Source organism: Bos taurus, chromosome 19, assembly GCF_002263795.3.
Source record: "Bos taurus isolate L1 Dominette 01449 registration number 42190680 breed Hereford chromosome 19, ARS-UCD2.0, whole genome shotgun sequence".
In the NCBI taxonomy this organism is placed as follows: Eukaryota; Metazoa; Chordata; class Mammalia; order Artiodactyla; family Bovidae; genus Bos; species Bos taurus.
Window position 1 is genome coordinate 39,381,507 of NC_037346.1, and position 21,955 is coordinate 39,403,461.

General features: G+C 43.6%; 1 protein-coding gene across 2 annotated transcripts; it reads right to left on the minus strand.

Annotated features, from left to right (window-relative positions):
* Window positions 1-657: 657 nt before the first annotated feature.
* On the minus strand, window positions 658-21,734 carry CWC25 (CWC25 spliceosome associated protein homolog). 2 transcript variants are annotated; one of them, NM_001434885.1, is made up of 10 exons: window positions 21,578-21,734; window positions 18,580-18,752; window positions 13,090-13,326; window positions 9,859-9,928; window positions 8,881-9,008; window positions 8,026-8,089; window positions 6,608-6,819; window positions 6,135-6,233; window positions 2,579-2,740; window positions 658-2,145 (listed from the first exon to the last, which is right to left on the minus strand). In NM_001434885.1, exons 1-10 carry the CDS (start codon window positions 21,593-21,595, stop codon window positions 2,031-2,033), a joined length of 1,278 nt encoding a protein of 425 aa, NP_001421814.1. In that variant the 5' UTR covers window positions 21,596-21,734; the 3' UTR covers window positions 658-2,030. The 2 variants fall into 2 exon arrangements, with proteins under 2 accessions (NP_001421814.1, NP_001098829.1); NM_001105359.2 differs by lacking the exons at window positions 658-2,145; window positions 2,579-2,740; window positions 6,135-6,233; ... (2 more) ...; window positions 8,881-9,008; window positions 9,859-9,928 and adding an exon at window positions 11,723-12,745.
* Window positions 21,735-21,955: the final 221 nt, after the last annotated feature.

Genomic DNA, 21,955 nt, shown 5'->3' on the forward strand with positions numbered 1-21,955 from the left:
CCTCAGAGCCCCGCGCCCTAGCAGGGAGGGGAGGAGGGCTGGGTAGGTCTCGCAGACTACTGCGGGAGCATCTCCCTGACCGGGCCCCCAAAGCTAGGGTTTGGGTCTTTCCTCAACCTGACGTGCCAAGATGGCGGCGGCACCACGGCTCCGAAGGGGAGGAGGGGCGGGAATGCGAGGAGGGTGGGACGTACCATCCCCACCCCGGGGGAGAGAGGAGGAACACAGCGAGGGCAAAAGGAAGTCCTGCCGGGAAAAGCAAGAAACGCCCCCTCGCTCCACCCATGCGTGGATCTTTCCCACTCCCCTGGGACCCGGGGCGCGCTCCACCCGCGGGACACGCCCTCTCCCCCCAGGGCCAATGAGAGGAGCCAGCTGGAAGCCTCGGGTTTTATGAATGAGTCCCTCTCTCACCCACCGGTGGCCGGCCTCCGGCCAAAGCGTCCAGTTCAGGGGCAGGCCGGCACCTTAAGACACTTATCATGCGACAGGGAATTATAATCGTCTTACTCTCTGGCTCACTCGGTGAAATCTTTCAGTAAACTGCCCACGCTTTCTTCATAATTCCTCTCGGAATTATGTTTTATGTTGAACACAAATCGTGGATCAACATTGTTGTGTATAGGAATTCGGTACTCAGCACAGGTGGCTCTTTACACAGTTACAAAAATAAATGTAGTTTTTATTACCAAGTAATAAAAAGACATAATTAACCCTAGTATAGGGAAGCAGGATAAGGTGTTAAATTGAATAACAAGTGTATGTTACTTTCTCTCTGGGGAAAGACTGGGTTTTAAGCATAACAGTGTCCGGCAGCATAAGTGCTCAAAAAACATAAATCCAAATTCGTTTAAGAATTAGGAATTAGCAGAACAAGGAACTAGCCCAGCTAATGTGTGGATCAAGAGTGCCTAGGACTCCTGAGTCAAATGAGAACTTCTGGTAGGAGACAGGAAAGGGATGAAGACAGGAGATTGATCCTATGAGTTTGGGGGTTTTTTTGTTTTGTTTTGTTTTTAATCCTGACTAAAAAATAATACCAAACAACTCCTGAAAACCTAGACTTGTAATAAGATTACTACATGATAAAAGGGAAGGCATGAAATAAACAGCTTCCACTATACTTTCTTTTAAGAGCCAGGGTGCAAACTGATAGTTTGGTCCTGACTCCTAAAATGATTTGACTTCATTTCTGCACTGCCCACACATCAGAGACTATAAGCAGTGTAAAAAGGACAGATACCCTAGATCCTATCAATAAACCCTGGGCCCCTCCAAAATCCGCCAGATTTGCAGAGGAAAGAAAAGCTGATCTGCCTTACTGTGTTACTGGATAACAAGATTCAATGAGGTTCTATTACATAGTAAAGTCACTTATCAAACAAGATATTCTCACAAAGCTAACTTCTTTTTTTCCAAAAGAATGTAAAAATTATAATTTATACATATGCACACACTATATTTTACAGTTTGATAGTTCAAATAGTTAAACAGTTCATTTAGGGTTTTTTTTTTTTTTTTTGCATTGTTTTCCCTTCCAGATTCTTTGTCACTGCCTTGGCTCTGCCCTAATCTGACATCATTCTGTCACATCATCTACTAAATCAAGTTAAGTATTCATTTACCTTGGTAAGAACAATCTTTCTGGGTGATTCAGAGGGGAGAGGTTTCTGAAAGGTCCAGTCTATTCTGAGGTGGTAGAGTTAAGTCTGTTCACACAGGTGGAGGGAAGAGGCATAGGGAGGCTCCCTCCAGAGCAAGATGAGTGCTCACACCTAGATGTTCCAATGCCTACCCATTGAAAAAACTACTCTGCACCCAGCAAAAGTTACCGAGGGTCCCAAAGAGCAAGTCACACTGGTTCTCAAAAGAACTGAGCTGTTTCTGGAATCCATGAAGGAAAGTCACTTTGAACAGTGGTGGTTTGACATCTGTGAAAGAAGCCGTTTGAACTCTTATAAAGAGAATTTTTAAGGGATCAGCAGCCTCCCTGGAAATTTCAGGAAAACCAGCAAGAGAGGGGATGGCTTTCATCTTTTCATAAAGTTCTTCTCCAGAGCTACTGAGGTTCTCTGGAGAGAGTAAATATTTCGCTTCACCCGATCTTCCAGAGAGGAGGTAGATGCGCTCTCTAGCTTCATGCGGCTGGAAAGAGAAGATGGGAAAGTTAAAACATGTTGTTAGCCATAAAGCGGCTGTAGAAACACAAGCTCTCTTTAAGTCCACATAGATAACTTTTGAGTAACTCCATCTGGAACTCAATTTTTTACAAATTTGTAAGGGAAAATTTATCTGTTCTGGAAAATAAGTCCAAGTCTCATTTGAAAAAGGCTTCCTGAGCCATGAATTCTTAGAAGGACAAGAAGATTCAGTAAAATACCAATTCATTTCTCCTCCCCTCAAATCAAAAACATCTCACGGTCTGGCCAGAAGTTGAGAAGAGCAACAGAGGTGTCTGGGGGCTGAGCTCCGCACAGACACAGAAACACTGGGAACACAGTGAATGAACCAGTTTTTCTGACTGCCTCCTTGGGACCATTGCCATGAAAGCTGTTAGGCAGGGAAAAGATGCACTCACTGGATAAACTTCCCATCCCGGGAGTCTAGCTTCTCCAGCCTCTGCTCCCGCTCGTCATCCTTGGCATGCCTCTTGAGGATGTTCAGCCTCTCTTCCTCCCGCCACTTGGCGTTTTCCATCATCTCTTGCCTTTTTCGCTCCAGCTCCTCTGATGAGAGCTTTCTGTTGAACACAAAAATTACCCTAAGACCTACTTCTCTCCCAGCCAAAAAATAGAAATATCACAGGAAGAGAAACCAGGTAGGACCCAGGATCTCCAGCCCATAGCTCTCTTCCCTTAGAAATGCCCAGCCCAGTGCCATACTCAGCAAGAGTTTCCTTCCTTCCTAACAACTTGATCAGGTGGTTTCACTCAAATTTCAATGACTTTTAGTGAAGGAATCCATACTCTCATTCAATAATCTCTAGAGTAATTATTCTGAAACAATAAATACATAATAAGAACTAATCAGGAACCTCCATCTATGGCAATTATATTCCAATTGTTTGTTTAACAACTTATAGAAGAACAGGGAACCAAGTTTATTCATATGATGGTTGACATCTACCACCTACCCACTGGAGATGCTTAGAAATTCATGGACATAGCTCATGAGTATACCACTCAGGACTAAGCTAGAAGCAAGTTGCCTGAAGAATTTAACTCAGCCTCAGTCAGTAATAGGTCTTCTTTCCTAGCACTCACTGCAAATGAAGAGCAAGAAGAGGAGGAGATGAACCAGCTCGATCACTATTTACTAATGTAAGACATCCAAATCCATTGTTTCTCAAATTGGTGTGATATACAGATCCCCCTTTAAAAGGAAAAATAATTATCGGAGTCCCATAAGGGAGTGGGAGCCCAATTTTAAGAAATAAACTTGATACTAAAAATCTGACATTTAGTTATCTATAGCGAAATGAAGGCTCCCCTTCAAAAACCCTACTAACTAAAAAGAAAATGGAACAGGAAATAACTCTAGATAATACATATGTGAACAAACTTGTCAGAAGATACAAGAGGATGAAGGAGTGGTAACCACTTTAACATATTAAGAGAAAACTGAATCCTAAGTGCCTGATATTGATCAGAAGCAATCACACTGTAAAACCCAGGAGAGCGTCAGGTAATGGAGGCTGTAATATTCTGGAGTGTGGTGCACAAGGATGAAAACAAAGGGACTAATTAAAGTCTGTATAAGGAACAATTAAGATATCCTGGGATCCTCATGCCTGACTCAGGGGAAGTCAGTGACTGCTCTCCCAAACATCTACAGGAGATCCTCTAGAGGGTAGACTCTGGTAGTTTCTAGAGAAACTGAACCACGCAGGAGAACCACACCAGACAGCTACATGTAAAAGAATAAAATCAGAACATTTTCACACCACATACAAAAATAAACTCAAAATGGATTAAAAACCCAAATACAAAACCAGAAACCATAAAACTCCTAGAAGAAACAGGCAGAACATTCTTTGACATAAGTCACAGCAATTTTTTTTTTTTAAATCTGTCTGCTCAGGCAAAGGAAACAAAAGCAAAAATAAACAAATGGGACCAGATTAAACTTGAAAGCTTTTGAACAGCAAAAGAAACTATCAACAAAATGAAAAAAATTACTGAACGGGAAAAAATATATTTACAAATAACATGACTGACAAAGAGTTAATATCCAAATTATATAAACAGCTCAAACAACTCAACAGCAGAAAATACAACCCAACAAAAAATGAGTAGAAGACCTGAAGAGACATTTTTCCAGAGAAGATGCACAGATGGTTAACATGCACACGAAAAGATGCTCAACACTGCTAAACATCAGAGAAAAACATCAAAACCCCAACGTGGTATCACCTCACACCTGAAGAATGGCTAGCATCAAAAAGACCACAAATAACAGGTTGGTGAAGGTGTGAAGAAACGGGAGGAGCTTCATCTTTTTAATTGACAAGAAAGGTGTTTCAGATCACTAATTAAAACATTCAAAAGAGAACTCAAAAAATTTTAAAATCTTGCAGAACTCTCAGACCCTTGAGGAAATATTCAATGACTCTCAATATGAGAAACAATATAAATAGTGCTAAGAAAGGTTTTACAGCCGTAATCTTTCTTTCTTTATTCAGTACCCAAATCTTGGTTACATCTTTAGTGTTCAACTACCCGGAACACCAAACCAAAACAAAGAGATCACAAAATCCATCCTTTCAAGTTTCTGTGTTTCCATTCCTGGAAGACTGAGATCTTGAGGGCTCTAACTCACTTTTTAAAAAAAGTTTTATTGAAATATTGGTCTATTGGTCCTACACAGTAGGAACCTGTTTATTCTAACTTTCTAAATCACAAAATTCAACAAAAATTCTAACAGCACTAAAAAAAGGTTGACAAAGTAAGACAAATTCAAGTGATGGCAGATGGCAAAAGAGACAGAAAAACAAAGCAGGATCTGAAAAAGCAGGCCTTGCACTGACCAAGAGTCTTAAAATATATTAGAAAAAAAATACAGATAGTCATGAGCATTCATCCCTAAGAAGAGCATGGATTACAGCACAGCTGAAGAACTGACCCAGCAACACCAACAGGAGATTAAATAACATGCAGTATACCCTCCCCCTCTGGAAGGCAGGGAAATATGTAATATTTTGGAAAGTTGCCGGTCAAAATTAAACCTTAAACTTAGGGAATCAGGCAATTAAGAGTTAAAAGGGACCTTAGGGTCCGCATCTCTTCTAACACCATAGTGATTGAAAGAGGTTATTATGAACTCAGTGATTTTTTAGTGCTGGTTGTATACTGGAATTACTGAGGTAATTCATGTTCATTGAGTCGCTGATCCTAGCTACCCAACTCATCCTCCCAGAAATTATGTCATAGGAGCTGCCAGGGAATGGGATTTGGGGTTTTCTTTAAGCTTTTCAGGTGATTCTAACATGCAGCCAATTGGGGAGGCAGTTAAAGGAAGTACACAAAAGTTGCCCAACTCTTTTTTATTTTTTTGTGCCAAATCTTAGTTCCTCCACCAGGAATTGAACCCAAGCCCTCAGCAGGGAAAGTGCGGAGTCCTCACTGGACCACTAGGGAATTCCCTCATCTAATAACTTCTAAGAGCAATTGAGACCCTTTGGGACAGCCTCTCAAGGGCACAGCCAACTCCACTCAGGTCCCAAGGCTGTACATCTATGTTCTGTCAGATCCAAGCCATACCTAACTCAAACGCAGTTGATCTTAGGGCATTTGCCCTCAAAGAGACCACCCTGCTTCCCTTTCAGCTGATGCCTCAAGAAAGGAGCACTCTTTCTTCCTGTGGAAATCTCTGTGAGAATAACCGTGCTTTACAGATGTTGACAGAGAGTTACTTAGTGAACCGGTCATTAGTTCAGTAGTTCAAAACTATTTCCTTTGTCCTTTCAATGTGACTGCCATGCAGTAGGGGGTAGGGTGGATGGTTAAAAGTTAACAAGTGGAGTAAGAAAGCGGCAAACAAAAAAGGTGATACAGCTTATCCTCTTGCCCTGGTCTGAGCCACGCCTAGACTCAGGCCTGGGAGTCTGAAGTGAATCTCCTGGGCTCTGGACTCACCTGGTGTACCCAGGAGCATGCCGCCTTTGGTAAACCTCCTTTTTAGGAGACGGGCTCTTACTTCGGCCTCTGTCTTTCCTATTTCCCTTAGAGTTGTGCCTGTAACAGATACAAAAGGCAGAGAGGAGAAAAGCTTTTTCAATATAGGAGCTTCTACCATGTCCTTCAAAAGATGGAAGAAAAACTAACAGCTTCAGAATCATAACCCAATTGAAGAAAATAGAGGGAGGAACTGGAAGAAAAATAAAGGCATAAGGATACAAAAGATTTGATATTACTCTCACTCCAGAGATTCCACACATACAAATATGTAGTTCTAGAAATTTGAGCTTTACATTAAAAAAAAAAAGTAACAATAATAACAAAGCAAAGACATTTGGAAGAGTTGATAAACAGATATGGCCAAAAGCAAACCCCAGCTGTGACCAGGCCCCCACATTCACAGGTTATTGCCCCTGAATTCCCACACTCACGGTTTGCTTGGCCTTGGGGACCGAGACCTTCTGCAAGGGGATCGGGACCTCCTATCCCGGGACCCTGCTTCCCTGGTGCTCTTCTTGCTGGTATGTCTGGGAGGTGAGGAAGAGGAGCTCCTGGACCTGGAATAATTTTTCAACCCATGCGCTCCCTTTCGTTCGGCCATCAGAGAACCCTGCAGGCCCTGGCTATGGTCGGAGTTCCTGACCTGTATCATCAAGGAAAGGAAGGAAAGCTGTATGCAGGAAGATCCTGTGGCTCAGAAGATGCAGTGAAACAAGAAAATGAATAAACACTGAGGTCCTATAAGGGGCCAACTGGGTATTTCAATCCCATCATACGGTTATCACTGAGAGCTACACTTAGGAAAGTCATCCTCTGCTGCTGCTGCTAAGTCGCTTCAGTCGTGTCCGACTCTTCGCGACCCCATGGACTGCAGCCTACCAGGCTCCTCTGTCCATGGGATTTTCCAGGCAAGAGTACTGGAGTGGGGTGCCATCGCCTTCTCCGAAAGTCATCCTCAGAATGCCCTAAAAGGATATATCACCCAAGCACTTAAACTGGCCTGGCTCTTCTCTACAGCCTGAGGGGGAGTAGGAGGCAGAACATGGAGGAAAAGACCTGAGGGGAAACAAGGAGTCCAGAGGGATGTACATTTATCAAAAAGTCATCAACCCGTACACTTAAAATGTATGTATTTCATGTAAATTACCTGCAGAAGGAAGGGGGGTGATGCCTAAATGCCCATTGATGGTTTAGCCCCTCTACTCACAGGGACTTCAGCTTAGTGAGAGGCTCAGGAGTAAGGAAGGGGCCTGTTCCCCAGCAATCCCAGCCTCTGCTGCCCAAACTCCCTTCTTTCTGTGTGTCTGACTGGCTGCTAAAAATGCTCTATGTCCATGCAGCAACATGGATGGACTCAGAGACTGTCATACTGAGGGAAATCAGTCAGACAAAGAAGGAGAAACAGCGTATGACATCCCTGATATACAGAATCTAAAAGTGATAGAAATGAAACTGTTTACAAAATAGAAAAAGACTCACAGACTTAGAGAACGAACTTATGGTTGCCAGGGGGAAAGGCTGGGGGAAGGAACAGTTAGGGAGTTTGCAATGGACAGGTACACACTGCTATATTTAAAATGGATAACCAATAAGGGTGGACTGTATATAGCACTGGGAACTCTGCTCAGTGTTATGTGGCAGCTTGGATGGGAGGGGAGTTTGGAGGAGAGTGGACACATGTATATATATGGCTGAGTCCCTCTGCTGTACACCTGAAGCTACCATAACATCAGCTATACTCCAAAATGAAATAAAAAGTTAAAAAAAAATGCTCTATATCCAAAAAGGCTGTCAGGTTGGCATGTTCCATGGCCCCACAGTCACTCCCTTTGAGAAGCCATATCCTTACCTGTAAGCCATATCCAGGGACTTTGGACAAAACAGGGGGAGAATTTGCCATCTTCTTTTGAGATCTAAGAGATTAAACACATACTCATTGAAAAAGAAGACGCCTTAAGGTCCAGTTTACAGCTCTGTGCTGAAATGTGCTTCCTGTTTTAAACATGACCTCTCCCACCTCTTGCCTCTCACGTGGGAGTGTGTTTCTCTATCTTTGCTGGAAGATGCATCAGCACAGTCATGTTTTTCCTGTGAAAAACCGTGGGCCTCACTTTTCAGCCCTAGAGCCCGAGCATATTCTCCTCTCACCTCGTGCTGCTATTCTAGGGACTCTGAGTCAGCAGCGACAGCGCTGGCGGCTCCCGCAGAGAAGACACAGAACAGGCCCAGATGGGCCCATTAATGCATTAAAAAAAAAAAAGCCTCCATAAAACCCACTTCAGTCTTGGTGGAATCAAGAGCTGAAATGAGGGACTGCCCTGGCAATCCAGCAGTTAAGATTCTGAGCTTACAATGCAAGAAGCGCAGGTCCCATCCCTCATCGAGGAACTAAGATCCCACATGTAATGCAGTGCGGCCAAAAAGTACATAAATAAATAAAATAAAAAAGCGCTGAAAGCTGCATCCAGGACGTCTGATTTAGGACCGACACGGCTGCAGCCAGCCCTGCTGGCGATCTTGCCAGCACCTCCAGGAACTCTAATGCTAGCTGGCAACTCCATGGGCAGAGAGCCAGAGTGTGCAAGTGCCCTCCACTGAGCCCCCAGAAGCTAGCGGTTCTCGGTCCAGAGCAAGCGCTTGTCCACTTCTGTGGAATGAATGAGAGTGAATGAATCAATGGTGCAGGAGGCCGCTCTGTGCTCACCTCCCCCTGCTGCGCTCGTCCTCGCTGCTGCAACGATCGCTGCCTGAGCTTCTGTGCTTATGTTTCTTGTGCTTCTTTTTCTTCTCCTTCTTTTTCTTCTTCTCCTTTTTTTCCAGACTCATTTGCAACTAGAAAATACCCAGAACATAACCACGTAAGATTATCCAGACCTGTCAGCCTCTCTGAGGGTAATGTGCAAACTGCCTGACATCAGGTCTCTGGGTCTACAGGGGTTCGGGGACATGATCAGTCAGCCGCCCCCTGTTGACAACAGTGGCGGGTCTTGACCCTGGTTGTGCAGAAACACCCACTAGACTACTGAATGGACTTTCTGGTGGGTGGGGCTGGGAATCTGTGTTTTGAAACAGTCCCCAGAACCACTGCCTAGGAATTTCTATTCTGTCAAAAGAATCCAACTCCACTGAAAGTAATTAGGGGCTGCAAGATCAATTTTTAAACTTTTCTTACCAACTGATCCAAGAAACATGCACATAAAGGGAGTTTAGGGGAGAATGGATACATGTGCAGGTAAAGCTGAGTCCTCTGCGGTCAACCTGACACTCTCACAACAATCGGCTACACTCCAATATAAAATAAAAGGTTAAAAAAAAAAGAAAGAGCCACATAATATGTGAATGATGAATGGGCCCTAATGGTGAATGGGATACCACCTGATCTCCTGAACAGTGTACAATCATGCTTTCCACAGGCATATCCCAATATCCCTCTTTTTCTGGAAGAATGACATCACATGCTGCATTTCCAACCAAAAAACATAAAAGAGAAAATCAAGCATAACTAAGCTTGATATAAGATTGCATAAAATCACCAGGAGACAGTCTCTAAAAGACAAAGACATTTAAAGCCATTCTGTTTTCCCTCTCATAAGAATAAACGGAGAGAAGGAAAAAAAAAGAATAAATGGAGAGGAGTTCTCATGTTAAGTAGTTCTTAATGCTTACATAATGCACTACTTACCAATTCTTTGATTTTCTTCATTTTCACAGGATTATTCAGTACTTCTCTTTTTTTCTCCTCCTCTTTCTTCCTAAAGAAAGAGAAGAAGTTATAAAAATTATAATCATTTCTTCAGAAAGGGAATTAAGTCATTCATTCTACTCTCCATAACTCTATGCAGCAATCTTTTTTCTAAATGCAGGCAGACAAGCCCTATGCTGCCATCTGCATGATGGTGTGAAAGCCAGAAATCTTCCCCAAGTCTGCATGAGGGATTGCGTATTGTGGGTAAAGTCCACACTGGCTCCCTGTTGTGCAACAAAGTGAGTTTGGTCTGTTGCTTGTTAAGCTTCATGCTCAGGGCTTCCCAACTGGTCAAATAAATGTATGTCATCTTGTGTATCAAACATATGCAGCATTTCAATACTACCTCCACTGTTTAGCATCATAACACATTGAAAAGTAAAGAGAATGGATTCCTCTTTAAAGAAGTCTTATTCTCATATATTCATAGGAGAATAAACAGGTCAATTTTCCTGGAGGACAATCTGGCAACATTTATCACAGCCTGTACATACTCATAAACTCTTTAATCTTACAAATGCTTCCTCAAGAATTTATTATTGAAGGGATATAATCAAGGAAGGTCACTAAAAAGTTGTTCATATTAGAACAACGAAAGCCTGGAAACAAGTTAGGGTTTCAATAGGAGAATATTAATAAAATAAATTATGGTATATCCATACAATATAGATATTAAAAATGATGTTATAAAAGTGTGGTCAGCAATAAAAAAAAGATGCCCCATATATATGATTAGGTGGGAAAAAGGAGTTTATGCATATTTATAATATGCATATTTATACACCAATGTTCATAGAAGTATTATTCATAATAGCTAAAAGGGGGAAATAATCCCAATGGGCATGAGAGATGAATGAATTAAAAAATGTGGTATAAACATGCAACTGACTATCACTCAGCCTTAGAAAGAAGGAAATTCTGATACAACCTGGGTGAACCTTGAAGATATTATATAAAGTGAAATAAGCCACTCACAAAAAAGCAAATACTGAAGGATTTCACTTCTGTGAGGCTCAGAATAGGCCAACAATAGGAATGGAAAGTACAATAGTGGTTCCCAGGGACTGCAGGGGAGGGGAAATGGAGAGTTGTTTAATGGGTATAGATTTTCAGTTTTGTAAGATGAGGACTTTCCTGGTGGCCTAGAGGTTAGGATTCCAGGCTTTCACTTCGGTGGCCTGGGCTCAACCCCTGGTCAGGGAAGATCCAGTAAGCCTTCCAAAAAAAAAAAACAAAGAGATGAAAAACTTCTGGATTGACTACACAATAATTCAAATGCCCTACTGCTGAACTGTATATATAAAATGGTTTAAATGGGAAATTGTACATCATGTGCATTTTACCACAATTTTTAAAACAGAAATTCTGACACATGCTATATAATATGGATAAACCTTGATGACATAATGCTGAGTGAAATAGGCCAGTCACACAAAAAAATAAATACCATCTGATTCCACTTATATGAGTAATTAGAGTATACTCATAGAAACAGAAAGTAGAAGTGGTTGCCAGGAACTGGGAAGAGGAGGGAATGGGGACTTATTGTTTACTGAGTATACGGTTTCAGCTGCAGAGATGAAAAAGCTCTGGGAAGGATGGGTGGGGTGATGGTGGCACAACACTGTGAACGTGCCTGCCGCCACTGACTTGTACGCTTCAGAACAGTTAGGATGGCAAATTTTATGTTATTCGTATTTTATACAAAATGGGAGAAAACATGTACATATAAAGATATATAAATAAGAAATAAACAGTTTTCAATGTTCTATCTTACATCCTTGAAATAAAATTATCCAAATTAAAACACACACACAGTACATGATTTTATTTAACACCCAAAATGCAGCTTTACTTTGATCTGTTTTGTATTAAGATTTCAAGTAAGATTCTAAAGCTTCTTTTTAAAGGGTTCTGCTATGGAAAACAAACAAACAAAGGGAGGGAGAGAGGGGAGAGGAAAAGAGCTCTATCAGTTCAGTTCAGTCGCTCAGTCGTGTCCGACTCTTTGCGACCCCATGAATTGCGGTACACGAGGCCTCCCTGTCCATCACCAACTCCCAGGATTCACCCAAACTCAAGTCCATCGAGTTGGTGATGCCATCCAGCCATCCCATCCTCTGTCGTCCCCTTCTCCTCATGCCCCCAATCCCTCCCAGCATCAGAGTCTTTTCCAATGAGTCAACTCTTCGCATGAGGTGGCCAAAGTACTGGAGTTTCAGCTTTAGCATCAGTCCTTCTAAAGAAATCCCAGGGCTGATCTCCTTCAGAATGGACTGGTTGGATCTCCTTGCAGTCCAAGGGACTCTCAAGAGTCTTCTCCAACACCACACTCCAAAAGCATCAATTCTTCAGCGCTCAGCTTTCTTCACAGTCCAACTCTCACATCCGTACATGACTGCTGGAAAAACCATAGCCTTGACTAGATGGACCTTTGTTGGCAAAGTAATGTCTCTGCTTTTCAATATGCTATCTAGGTTGGTCATAACTTTCCTTCCAAGGAGTAAGCGTCTTTTAATTTCATGGCTGCAATCACCATCTGCAGTGATTTTGGAGCCCAAAAAAATAAAGTCTGACACTGTTTCCCCATCTATTTCCCATGAAGTGATGGGACCAGATGCCATGATCTTCGTTTTCTGAATGCTGAGCTTTAAGCCAACTTTTTCACTCTCCTCTTTCACTTTCATCAAGAGGCTTTTGAGTTCCTCTTCACTTTCTGCCATAAGGGTGGTGTCATCTGCATATCTGAGGTTATTGATATTTCTCCCAGCAATCTTGACTCCAGCTTGTGCTTCTTCCAGCCCAGCGTTTCTCATGATGTACTCTGTACAGAAGTTAAATAAGCAGGGTGACAATATACAGCTTTGACGTACTCCTTTTCCTATTTGGAACCAGTCTGTTGTTCCATGTCCAGTTCTAACTGTTGCTTCCTGACCTGCATATAGGTTTCTCAAGAGGCAGGTCATACATATCCCCAGATTTCTAAGAAGCTGCCAGTCTTTTTCATCTTGTTTCTACCTCTTGTTATTTAATGGCTAAGGGTAAATGGATAAATCTGATCTGGTCTGGTACATTTACCAATCTCTTCCCAATTGTAAAGCAAGAGGCGAGATAAGATCTCGGCTGAGCGTCTTTAACAAAACCCCCTTCCCAGACCCTCATCAGTACCTGATGATGAAAAGCGGGTCCTCTCGGATTTTGCTGGCCATGTCCAGAAGGGAATTGGCACCTGACGGGGCAAAGATAGAGCCTGGGAGGAGTCCTGTCTCCGAAGAACAGCCTGCCTCCTTCTCCTCCATCTTTTCAAAAACGTATTTGTCAATAGGACGCCCCAGCAAGTACTCATCACGGTTCACCATCCCACCAGGACCCTGGTACATCCAGTCCAATTTTTCCTCCTTTTTCCTAGTTGAAGGGGAAAAAAAAAATAGTCAAAGAAAATGTAGACTCCTGCAAACCTAATCACAAAACCTGAACACAAGCGACAGATAATAAGCACAGCTAGGGGAATTCCCTGGCGTCCAGTGGTTAGGACTCCATGCTCTTGCTGTCAAGGTTGTGGGTTCAATCCCTAGTCAGGGAATTAGGATCCCACAGGTTGCAAGGCACGGCCAAACATTAAAGAAAAGAAAAAGTGTGGCTGGTCAGACTAGGAGTCATTCCTCAGGCTCTTTAGCAAAGGCTAAACACCACACTCCACGAGGCACTCGGGAAGAAATGGTTCTTGCTGTCATGGAGTTTACATTTTAGCAGAGAGATTATTTCCACACAACTAAAGCAACTTGTAAGGAAAGAATGTTCCTCAGCCTGGGGTGTGGATCTTTGCTCAGGGCTTCTCAAGTCTCCTTTACGAAGTTTTGTGCTGTGCCTTCATGTCGAGGATAACCTGAAACAGCTAATGTGCACATTTTGGATCAGCTCATCACCAAGAACAATGCCAGTGACCACATATGCAGTGGTGTTTATCACGTGTTTTGGAAATTACTGGCATATTGGCGCCAGTGGTAATATCGCATTCAAGGGGATAATGAGAAAAACCAGCCATAACAAGCTATGTTTTCAAGCCAAAAGAGCGAAGCCAAATTATGTCACAGTATCACGCCAAATATTTCCCTGTGGTTCTAAGAGAAAAAGTGGTGAGAAAATCGGGTCTCCATGCAACAAACAATAAAGGTGCGCTGAACTCATACGAGTATGTACTGGGGCAACCAATGTCACATTCACATTGCAAGCGGCAAAGCAGTCTCATCAAAACAGTACTATCCATAACATTAGTTTCAGGGATTTTTGAGTATGACATTTTTTGTATATTGATTTTTAAGATTACATAACTATGAGCATAAATAATATCTTTCTAGTTATATCTTTGCACATTTTTAAAAAATGTTTTGAATATTTATTTATTTCGCTGTGCCAGGTCTTAGTTGCTCCCTGACCAGGGAATGAACCTGGGTCCCCTGCATCGAGAGTTTGGAATCTTAGCCACTGAACCACCAGGGAAGTCTCATGTTTGCACATTTTAATAAAAATAATGTAAACCAATAAGAGGGTCTAACCCTTTAGATACCTCTTTTCTTATTAAAATGATTGGTTTGATGGACTTCCCTGGTGGTCCAGTGGTTAAGAATCCCCTATGCAATGCAGGGGGGACGCAGATTTGATCCCTGGTCAGGGAACTAAGATCCCACATCAGAGCAACGAAGCCCTTGTGCCACAACTACTGAGCCCGTGAGCTCTGGATCGCCTTGCAGCATGACTCGAGAGAAGCCTGTATACCCGCAGCAAAAGATCCCATGTGCCACAGCTAAGACCTGATGCGACCAAATGAAACAAATAAACATATCTTAAAATAAATAAATAAGTGAAAGGACATGTCAAAGATGACTCAAAGGATCATGCCTATACATGCCTGACGTGAACATGGACTGGGAAGCGGGGACTAAAGAGTCATTTGTATTCATTTGTAAACGCTGACTCAGCATTCTTCCTGTGTGCCAGGCAGAGAGGAGTAACATCAGAAAGATGACAAAGATTCAGGCAGCTGAGCTGCTCACAGGCTACCCGATAAGGCACAGAGGTCAACAGATTACCAAATGGTGCTGCTGAGAGCTAAGAATGTGAGGAGGTGACTGTGGGGCAGAAACACCTGAATATGCAGAGATACACGTGGGAGTCATCAGCATGAAGCTGACACTGGTACCAGTGGATGAAGGCACTCTTTTAAAAAAAAAAAAAAATTTTATTTTATGTATTTATTTATTGGCTGTGCTGAGTCTTCATGGTGGCTTGAGGGCTTCTCTACTTGTGGCGCACAGGCTTAGTGGCCCAGTGGCATGTGTGATCTTAGTGCCTTGACCAGGGCTCGAACCTACGTCCCCCACAGTGGAAGGCAGGTTCTCCACCACTGGACCACCAGGGAAGTCCCTGAAGGCACCCTTAGAGAATAAAGGGAGAAGAGCAGTGAGCCTTGGGGAGCAGGAGCAGTTATGAGATGAGGGAAAAGAAACTAAGGGAAAGAAAGAGAAGAGATGACATGAAAAGATAGGCGGGCTGGGAGCCTGAAGGCAGAACAGCAAAACCTGTCCAGGAGAAAGAAGGAAAAATGAAGACGGACACTTCTATGAAGTAGTATTTTCAGGGCTCCAGTTTGTCTCCAAAGGACTCAACTAGGGCTTCCCTGGTTGGCCCAGTGGTAAAGAGTCCTCCTGCCAATGCAGGAGGCATAGGTTCTATCCCTGATCTGGGAAGATTCCACATGCCACAGAGCCACTAAGCCCATGTGCCACAGCTGCTGAATGTGTGCTCTAGAGCCAGGGAGCAGTAATGACTGAGCCCTCGCGCTGCAACTACTGAAGCCTGAGCTCTAGAGACTGTGCTCAGCACTGAGAAGCCCAAGTACCACAACTAGAGAAAAGTCCATGGAGCAGCAATGACCCAGCACAGCCAACAATCAATCAATCAATTAATTAATTTTTTTTTTTTTTAAAAAGGACTCAACTAATATGAGTCCTCCTCAGGCCCTCTGGTAAGAAACCATGCTGTAATCACAGAGATCCAGTGCCACTGGACTTGGCCTGGTTCCACCACTAACCAGCCTGGTAACCATGCAAGTTATTTCTTCACACTTCCACATCCTCACGTCTAAAATGGAAACTAGTTTCCCAATACAGGGGACATGAGTTAGATCCCTCGTCCAGACACTGAGACCCCACACGTCACGGGGCAAGTAGCCCGTGTACCACTACTACTGAGCCCACTCGCCTAGAGCCTGTGCTCCCCAACAAGAGAAGCCACTGCAATGGGAAGCCCGTGCACGGCAATGACAGAAAGCCCTTGGGCAGCGATGAAGACCTAACCAAAATAAACAGATAAATAAAATTTTTAAATAAAATAGAGCTAGTAACTGCCAACTCCCATTGTTTTTAAATGAGATCCTCTCTCTGAGTTTTTAAATGAGAAAAGACATAGGGTAAAAGTCATATAAAAATGAAATAATCTACAGATTTTTGCTGTTGCTATCACTAAGGATATAGAACAGGTTCTTGAGACTGCCCATGAGGCTCACCCAGGGAGATTTTTATTTTTGCCACACAAGTGGCTTGTGAGATTTTAGTTCCCTAACCAGAGACCAAACCCGAGCCTTCGGCAGTGAAAGCTGAGAAGTGAGAGGTCCTACCCACTGGGTGGCCAGGGAATTCCCAGGGAGCTGTTAAAATCTACAGATGCCCTTGCCCCAGACAACCCCTGCTATTCTTAGGAAGTTCGCCTGAGTGGGAATCACTCCCATCTTCATCTATCTAATCTCCAAAGGGTGCAAGGGTTGAGAAATGCTGGTGTAGACCCGTGCGTGGAAAACACAATTTTCTAATAATATCAGAGAATACTAAAGCAACACTCTACTGCAAAGAGGAATCTGATGAAGATCAAGGATAATGTAGATATTAAGGTTTCTTTCTTTGTTCTAGGAGAGAAGCATAATAAACATAGAAAAGATCATCTGAACTGTAGAAGCGAGCTGTTAAACAGTAAAGGGTTTTTACTGCATCCATGAAAAGCACGACACTGTGCAAAGAACTACACAGGCCAGCCCGCTGGACAAGCAGATCGTCTAACACTTGCAAGTAAAGACCGAGAAAAGGGACCTACACGTTGACCTTTGAGTTTCACGATATTGGAGGATATAAGTGAGGGGGCTGGGGCAAACAATCAGAAGAATATAAAATCACCTTCCTCCCACTCACAGCAGACAAGAGGGCGTGAGGGTCAGCAACGTGGTAACCACTGGACTCCCAGCTCTTAAGCTGCTCATCTATACTCTGCAAAGCCCCAAATTTCTGACATATCAGGTACATATCTGTAACACTTGTCTGAATAAAAATTTCAAAATAATTTTTTACTTTTGGTTAGTTGGGAAGTAAACTCTTCTAACAGATATTCTGTCTAAAGTTGACATTTGTTTTAAAATCAAGGGTTCACAAAATCTAAAAGGTCACATATAAGAATGTCTTATAAGCTGCCCAGGAATTAGTCCAAATGTGTGAAACTGATTTACTTTAAATTATAAAGGATATAATTTATACAAAGTGTGAAAAGTAAAATAACTTAATGTGTGCCTATGGTTAAAAAAAAAAAAGTACAGAATTTGATTCTCTTAGCTCATTTAATATATTAATGCCCTAAATATATTGTGTCGTACTTGAAAAATTCCAAAATTTTATTTTAAAATATTCCAAATATTTTAAACTCATACTTAGGTCAGAATGGCGTTCTCCCAATCCATTTTCCTGAAAGAATGTAATTGTTATCCTGCCTAAATTCCATAATACCATTTGCATGAGCTGAAACGAAGTCTCTCTCTTGGTCTGTGTCTCTTCTCTCATATACACACTCACACACACACAAATGTCACTAATCCTCCTGTCATGAATACAGGGGAAAGTATGTCACATGTCACCCTGGAGACTTGTCCACAAGGATACGCACAAGGAACAGTACAGACTACTCAATTTTAGTCTAGAGTTTTTACTCAATCCTGATTTAGGACTGCACTGCATATCTTATGCTTTTTATTTTTCTCAGAACACATTTACTCCTATCCCCTTTTATGGAAGGCTGGTAGGGTATATCATCTGTTACTTCTACCCGATATTATACAAGAGGAAACCGAATGGGACTATCCACAGTCACAAAGCTTTCACTGACAGACACAACATCTATCTCCTTCCATGGGACCTCACCGCCTCCCTAAAATGAGCCTGCAGTACATATAGTAACAAAAGTAGGAATGGGGCCTCCACACACTTAAGAGCAGGGTAGAGGCAGTCATCCTGAGTCACAGTTACTTGTCAATTGTCTACCATGAACTTGGCCTACACTAAGGCCTTTACATGTCATCTCATCTGATCCTCTAAAAGCCTTAGGAGTTGGGTACTCTCAGCCCGCCTGGTTCTACTGAGGTCACTGAGGCTCCCAAACTTGCTCCCAGTTACATAGCTGGGCTAGTTCATACAAAGTCAGCCTTAGAACCCAGTTCAGACTGACTCCAAACTCATTCTCTTATCCAGCTATTATGCAACAACTGGACGATGCATCCACAGGCCTGCACTCCCGCACACACCAAGACACCCCCAGCCCAAACGGCCCGAGTGCCTTGCTTACTTGACAGCCCCGACATCCTCTGCGTAGCGCTGCATCTCCTCCCGGGCCCTCTCCTCCCGCAGCTCACGCTGAAGCTCCTCAATTTTCTTCCGCTCAGCCTCATGCTTCTGCTCAGCCTTCCACACTTTCTCCACATTGCGGAGGGTCTGCGGGTGCCAGCTCTTCTTCAGATTCTGTGGCAAATGAAAGGAGGGAGAAAACAAGGCAGGGAGTAGGTGTGTGGTGAGCGTAACTGGCCCTGCCTCACCCCACCCCATTCACGCCAAGGCAGCCATCTAAGGGCAAGATGTCTCTAACAATGGCAAGGTTGGCACCCAACAATCTCTCACACGTGGAGGGCGGAGGAGAGGTTGTTCAAGTACATAAAATTTCAGGATAGAACAGGCCCCTCCGCAATTCCCTTCAACTACTTCTATCCTGAAATGTATGAGTCTAACTTCCACAGGCCTGAAGTGAGGGCTGGTGATGAAAATACAGAAATGAGGCAGAGAGGTGGGAAGGTATAGACTCTGAAAGGTGAAAGAACTCAAGTGCCTTTGGCACTGGACACATTCTTAAGAATACAACCTTCTTTCCTCGAGTCCACTGAACTTGCCTTGAACTTGCATGGTTTACCACCACACCTGGTAGCTCTTTCAACCTTCCTTCCCAAGAATCCCCCCCTGATTCTGATATTCCCTTTCACCCTCAAGGAGTGCTTCACTTCTCCCTTTCTCCCCATGAGTCACTGCATTGGTTCCGCTTCCCAACCAGGGAAGGTTTTCTGGAGGAAGTGACATCTAAGGACAAGTATAAATTATGCCAGTGATGTGGGAAGCAGGGACGAGTGGAGTAGATTTCCAAAGAGAGGTAACAGCACACACAACTGCAAGCCCAGTGGTGAGAAAGAACAGAATACAAATAATTCAGCATGGCTGGAGATAGGCGAGCAATCTGATGGGAAGGGGACTCGAGATGAAGCCAATAAAGCAAGCAACAGGTTAAGGGCCTTATAAGCCATGTTAAGGGACTGAATTATCCCGTTGGCAGTAGAATATATTAAACATTCATATGCAGCTGAAATGCATGACCAGCTTAGCACGTAAAGAATGAATTGGAGAGAATCAGGATTGGAAAGGCCTCAATCCCCTCAATCTTGAGGTATCTCTCTTATCTGATTAAAAGCTTTCTAACAGACATAAAACACCTTGCTAAAAACTAGCAAGGGGGCACTCTGTCCCCTTCAGATGTCTATGTCAGAAGCTTTCCCTATCTCTGTTATACTTTAATAAAACTTTGGTACACAAAAAGCTCCAAGTACTCAATCAAGCCTCATCTCTGACCCCAGTTCAAAATCCTCTCCTCCGAGGTCACGAATTCCAGTGTAACACATGGCTCACAGCAGCAACCTTTCACTTTCCCCTCATCAGGTTATTCAACCCTTCCTTCCCCACCCCCCACCTTGTCCTAATGGTCCTTCTCGCTTGCCTTCAATACAGGTGATTTTGCGTCTCAGGGAACACTTGGGAATGTCTGTAGACACTTTTGGCTGTCACAACTCAGGGAGAAAGGTGCTACTAGCCAGAGGCCAGGGATGTTGCTAAATATCCTACATGCACAGGACTACACACACAACAAAGAATTATCCAGCCCTAAATGTCAATAGTGGTGAGGCTGAGAAACTTTTGATTCGAGCTTTCCTGTCCCTAAATGCAGCTACGTGAAGACACTAAATCGGACTAACCTTGATGGTATCATGGAAGTCATTCTAATTGATAACATCTGACAAACTCTAATATAGCTACTAGACAAATGGCTAAATCAATCTATTTGCTGATTCAATTAGCTACACTTTCAGGAGATAAGCATTTTTCTGATCTTGTACCACGTTCTTATGGGTACATTTTCCCATTTGGTGGCTATACAGGTTATGAGAATTAGCCACATAACTTACAATCACTGCAGACAGTGACTGCAGCCATGAAATTAAAAGACACTTGCCCTTTGGAAGAAAAGCCATGACAAACCTAGACAGCATATTAAAAAGCAGAGACATCACTTTGCTGACAAAGGTCCATATAGTCAAAGCTATGGTTTTTCCAGTAGTCATGTATGGATGTGAGAGTTGAACTATAAAGAAGGTTGAACACCAAAGAACTGATGCTTTCGAACTGCGGTGTTGGAGAAGACTCTTGAGAGTCACTTGGACTGCAGAGAGATCAAACCAGTCAATCCTAAAGGAAATCAATCCTGAATATTCATTGGAAGGACTGATGTTGAAGCTGAAGCTCCAATACTTTGGCCACCTGATGCTGGGAAAGATTGAAGGCAGGAGAAGAGGATTACAGAGGATGAGATGGTTGGATGGCATCACTGACTCAATGGACATGAGTTTGAGCAAACTCCAGAGACAGTTAAGGACAGCAAGCCTGGCGTGCTGCAATCCATGGGGTCGCAAAGAATTGGACACGACTGAGCAATTGAACAACAATAAATTCAGAAGAAGGCTCTGCCACTACAGATCAGAATGCTGCACTAAAGGGGTGAAAGTCAGAAAGGCGAACATGAGGAAGATCTGTGAACCAGGAACGCGGCTCAGGGATGAGGAGAATGGGGCATAAATCACCACAATTACAGCGCAGGACAAGACTGAATTCTTAGTTGAGGAAAGGCAAGGTACCCCAAGACAAAATATACAAAACAAAATCTGCGTGACACGTCCTCCACACCGGCCTCCTTTGCTAGCCACGGTTCCAACCGTCCCGAAGCTCCCCAGATTTTCCAGCCAGAAGGGTTTCCTGCCAACAAACACCACCTGCCATCCTTGGCGACCCACCTCACACGCCTTTCCAAGTCTCCGCCCCGTCCCTCCACGGCCGCACTGATCCGCACCCTGTCCTGGGCTACAGCTCTCTCTCCCCGAAAGCACAGCTGCGTTTTAAGAATACTCACTGCCACACCCGTCGCCAGCCCCAGCTGGCCTCTCAGTCCTCCTCCAGCCCTGGGCTCCCTCACTTACCAGGTCTCCGCCTCCCATGATGGTGGAGACGTTGCCTCACTCCGGGGAGCCAGAAGACGCAGGCAGGATAGGAGAGAAACTTGGAGAAACAGTTCAACAACGACCTCCCGAGATCTGGTCCCGGGGGCAAACGGCTACCACTTTCACTGCCCGATCTAGAGCCCACTTCCGGGAGGGCGTCCTATTACAGAAACAGCGTCGCAGGACAGTGACGTTTAATACTAGCTGTCGCGTTGCGTGGCGGTAGCTTCGCGAGCAGTTTCACGGGGTACGGCCCATGATATCGCGGGATTTGTGGTTTCCTTTCGGTCACCTCGAGTTGGCTCTTCCCCCCTGGCTTTCCAAATGGTGTGGTAATAAGCTGAAGATCTGTGGGGT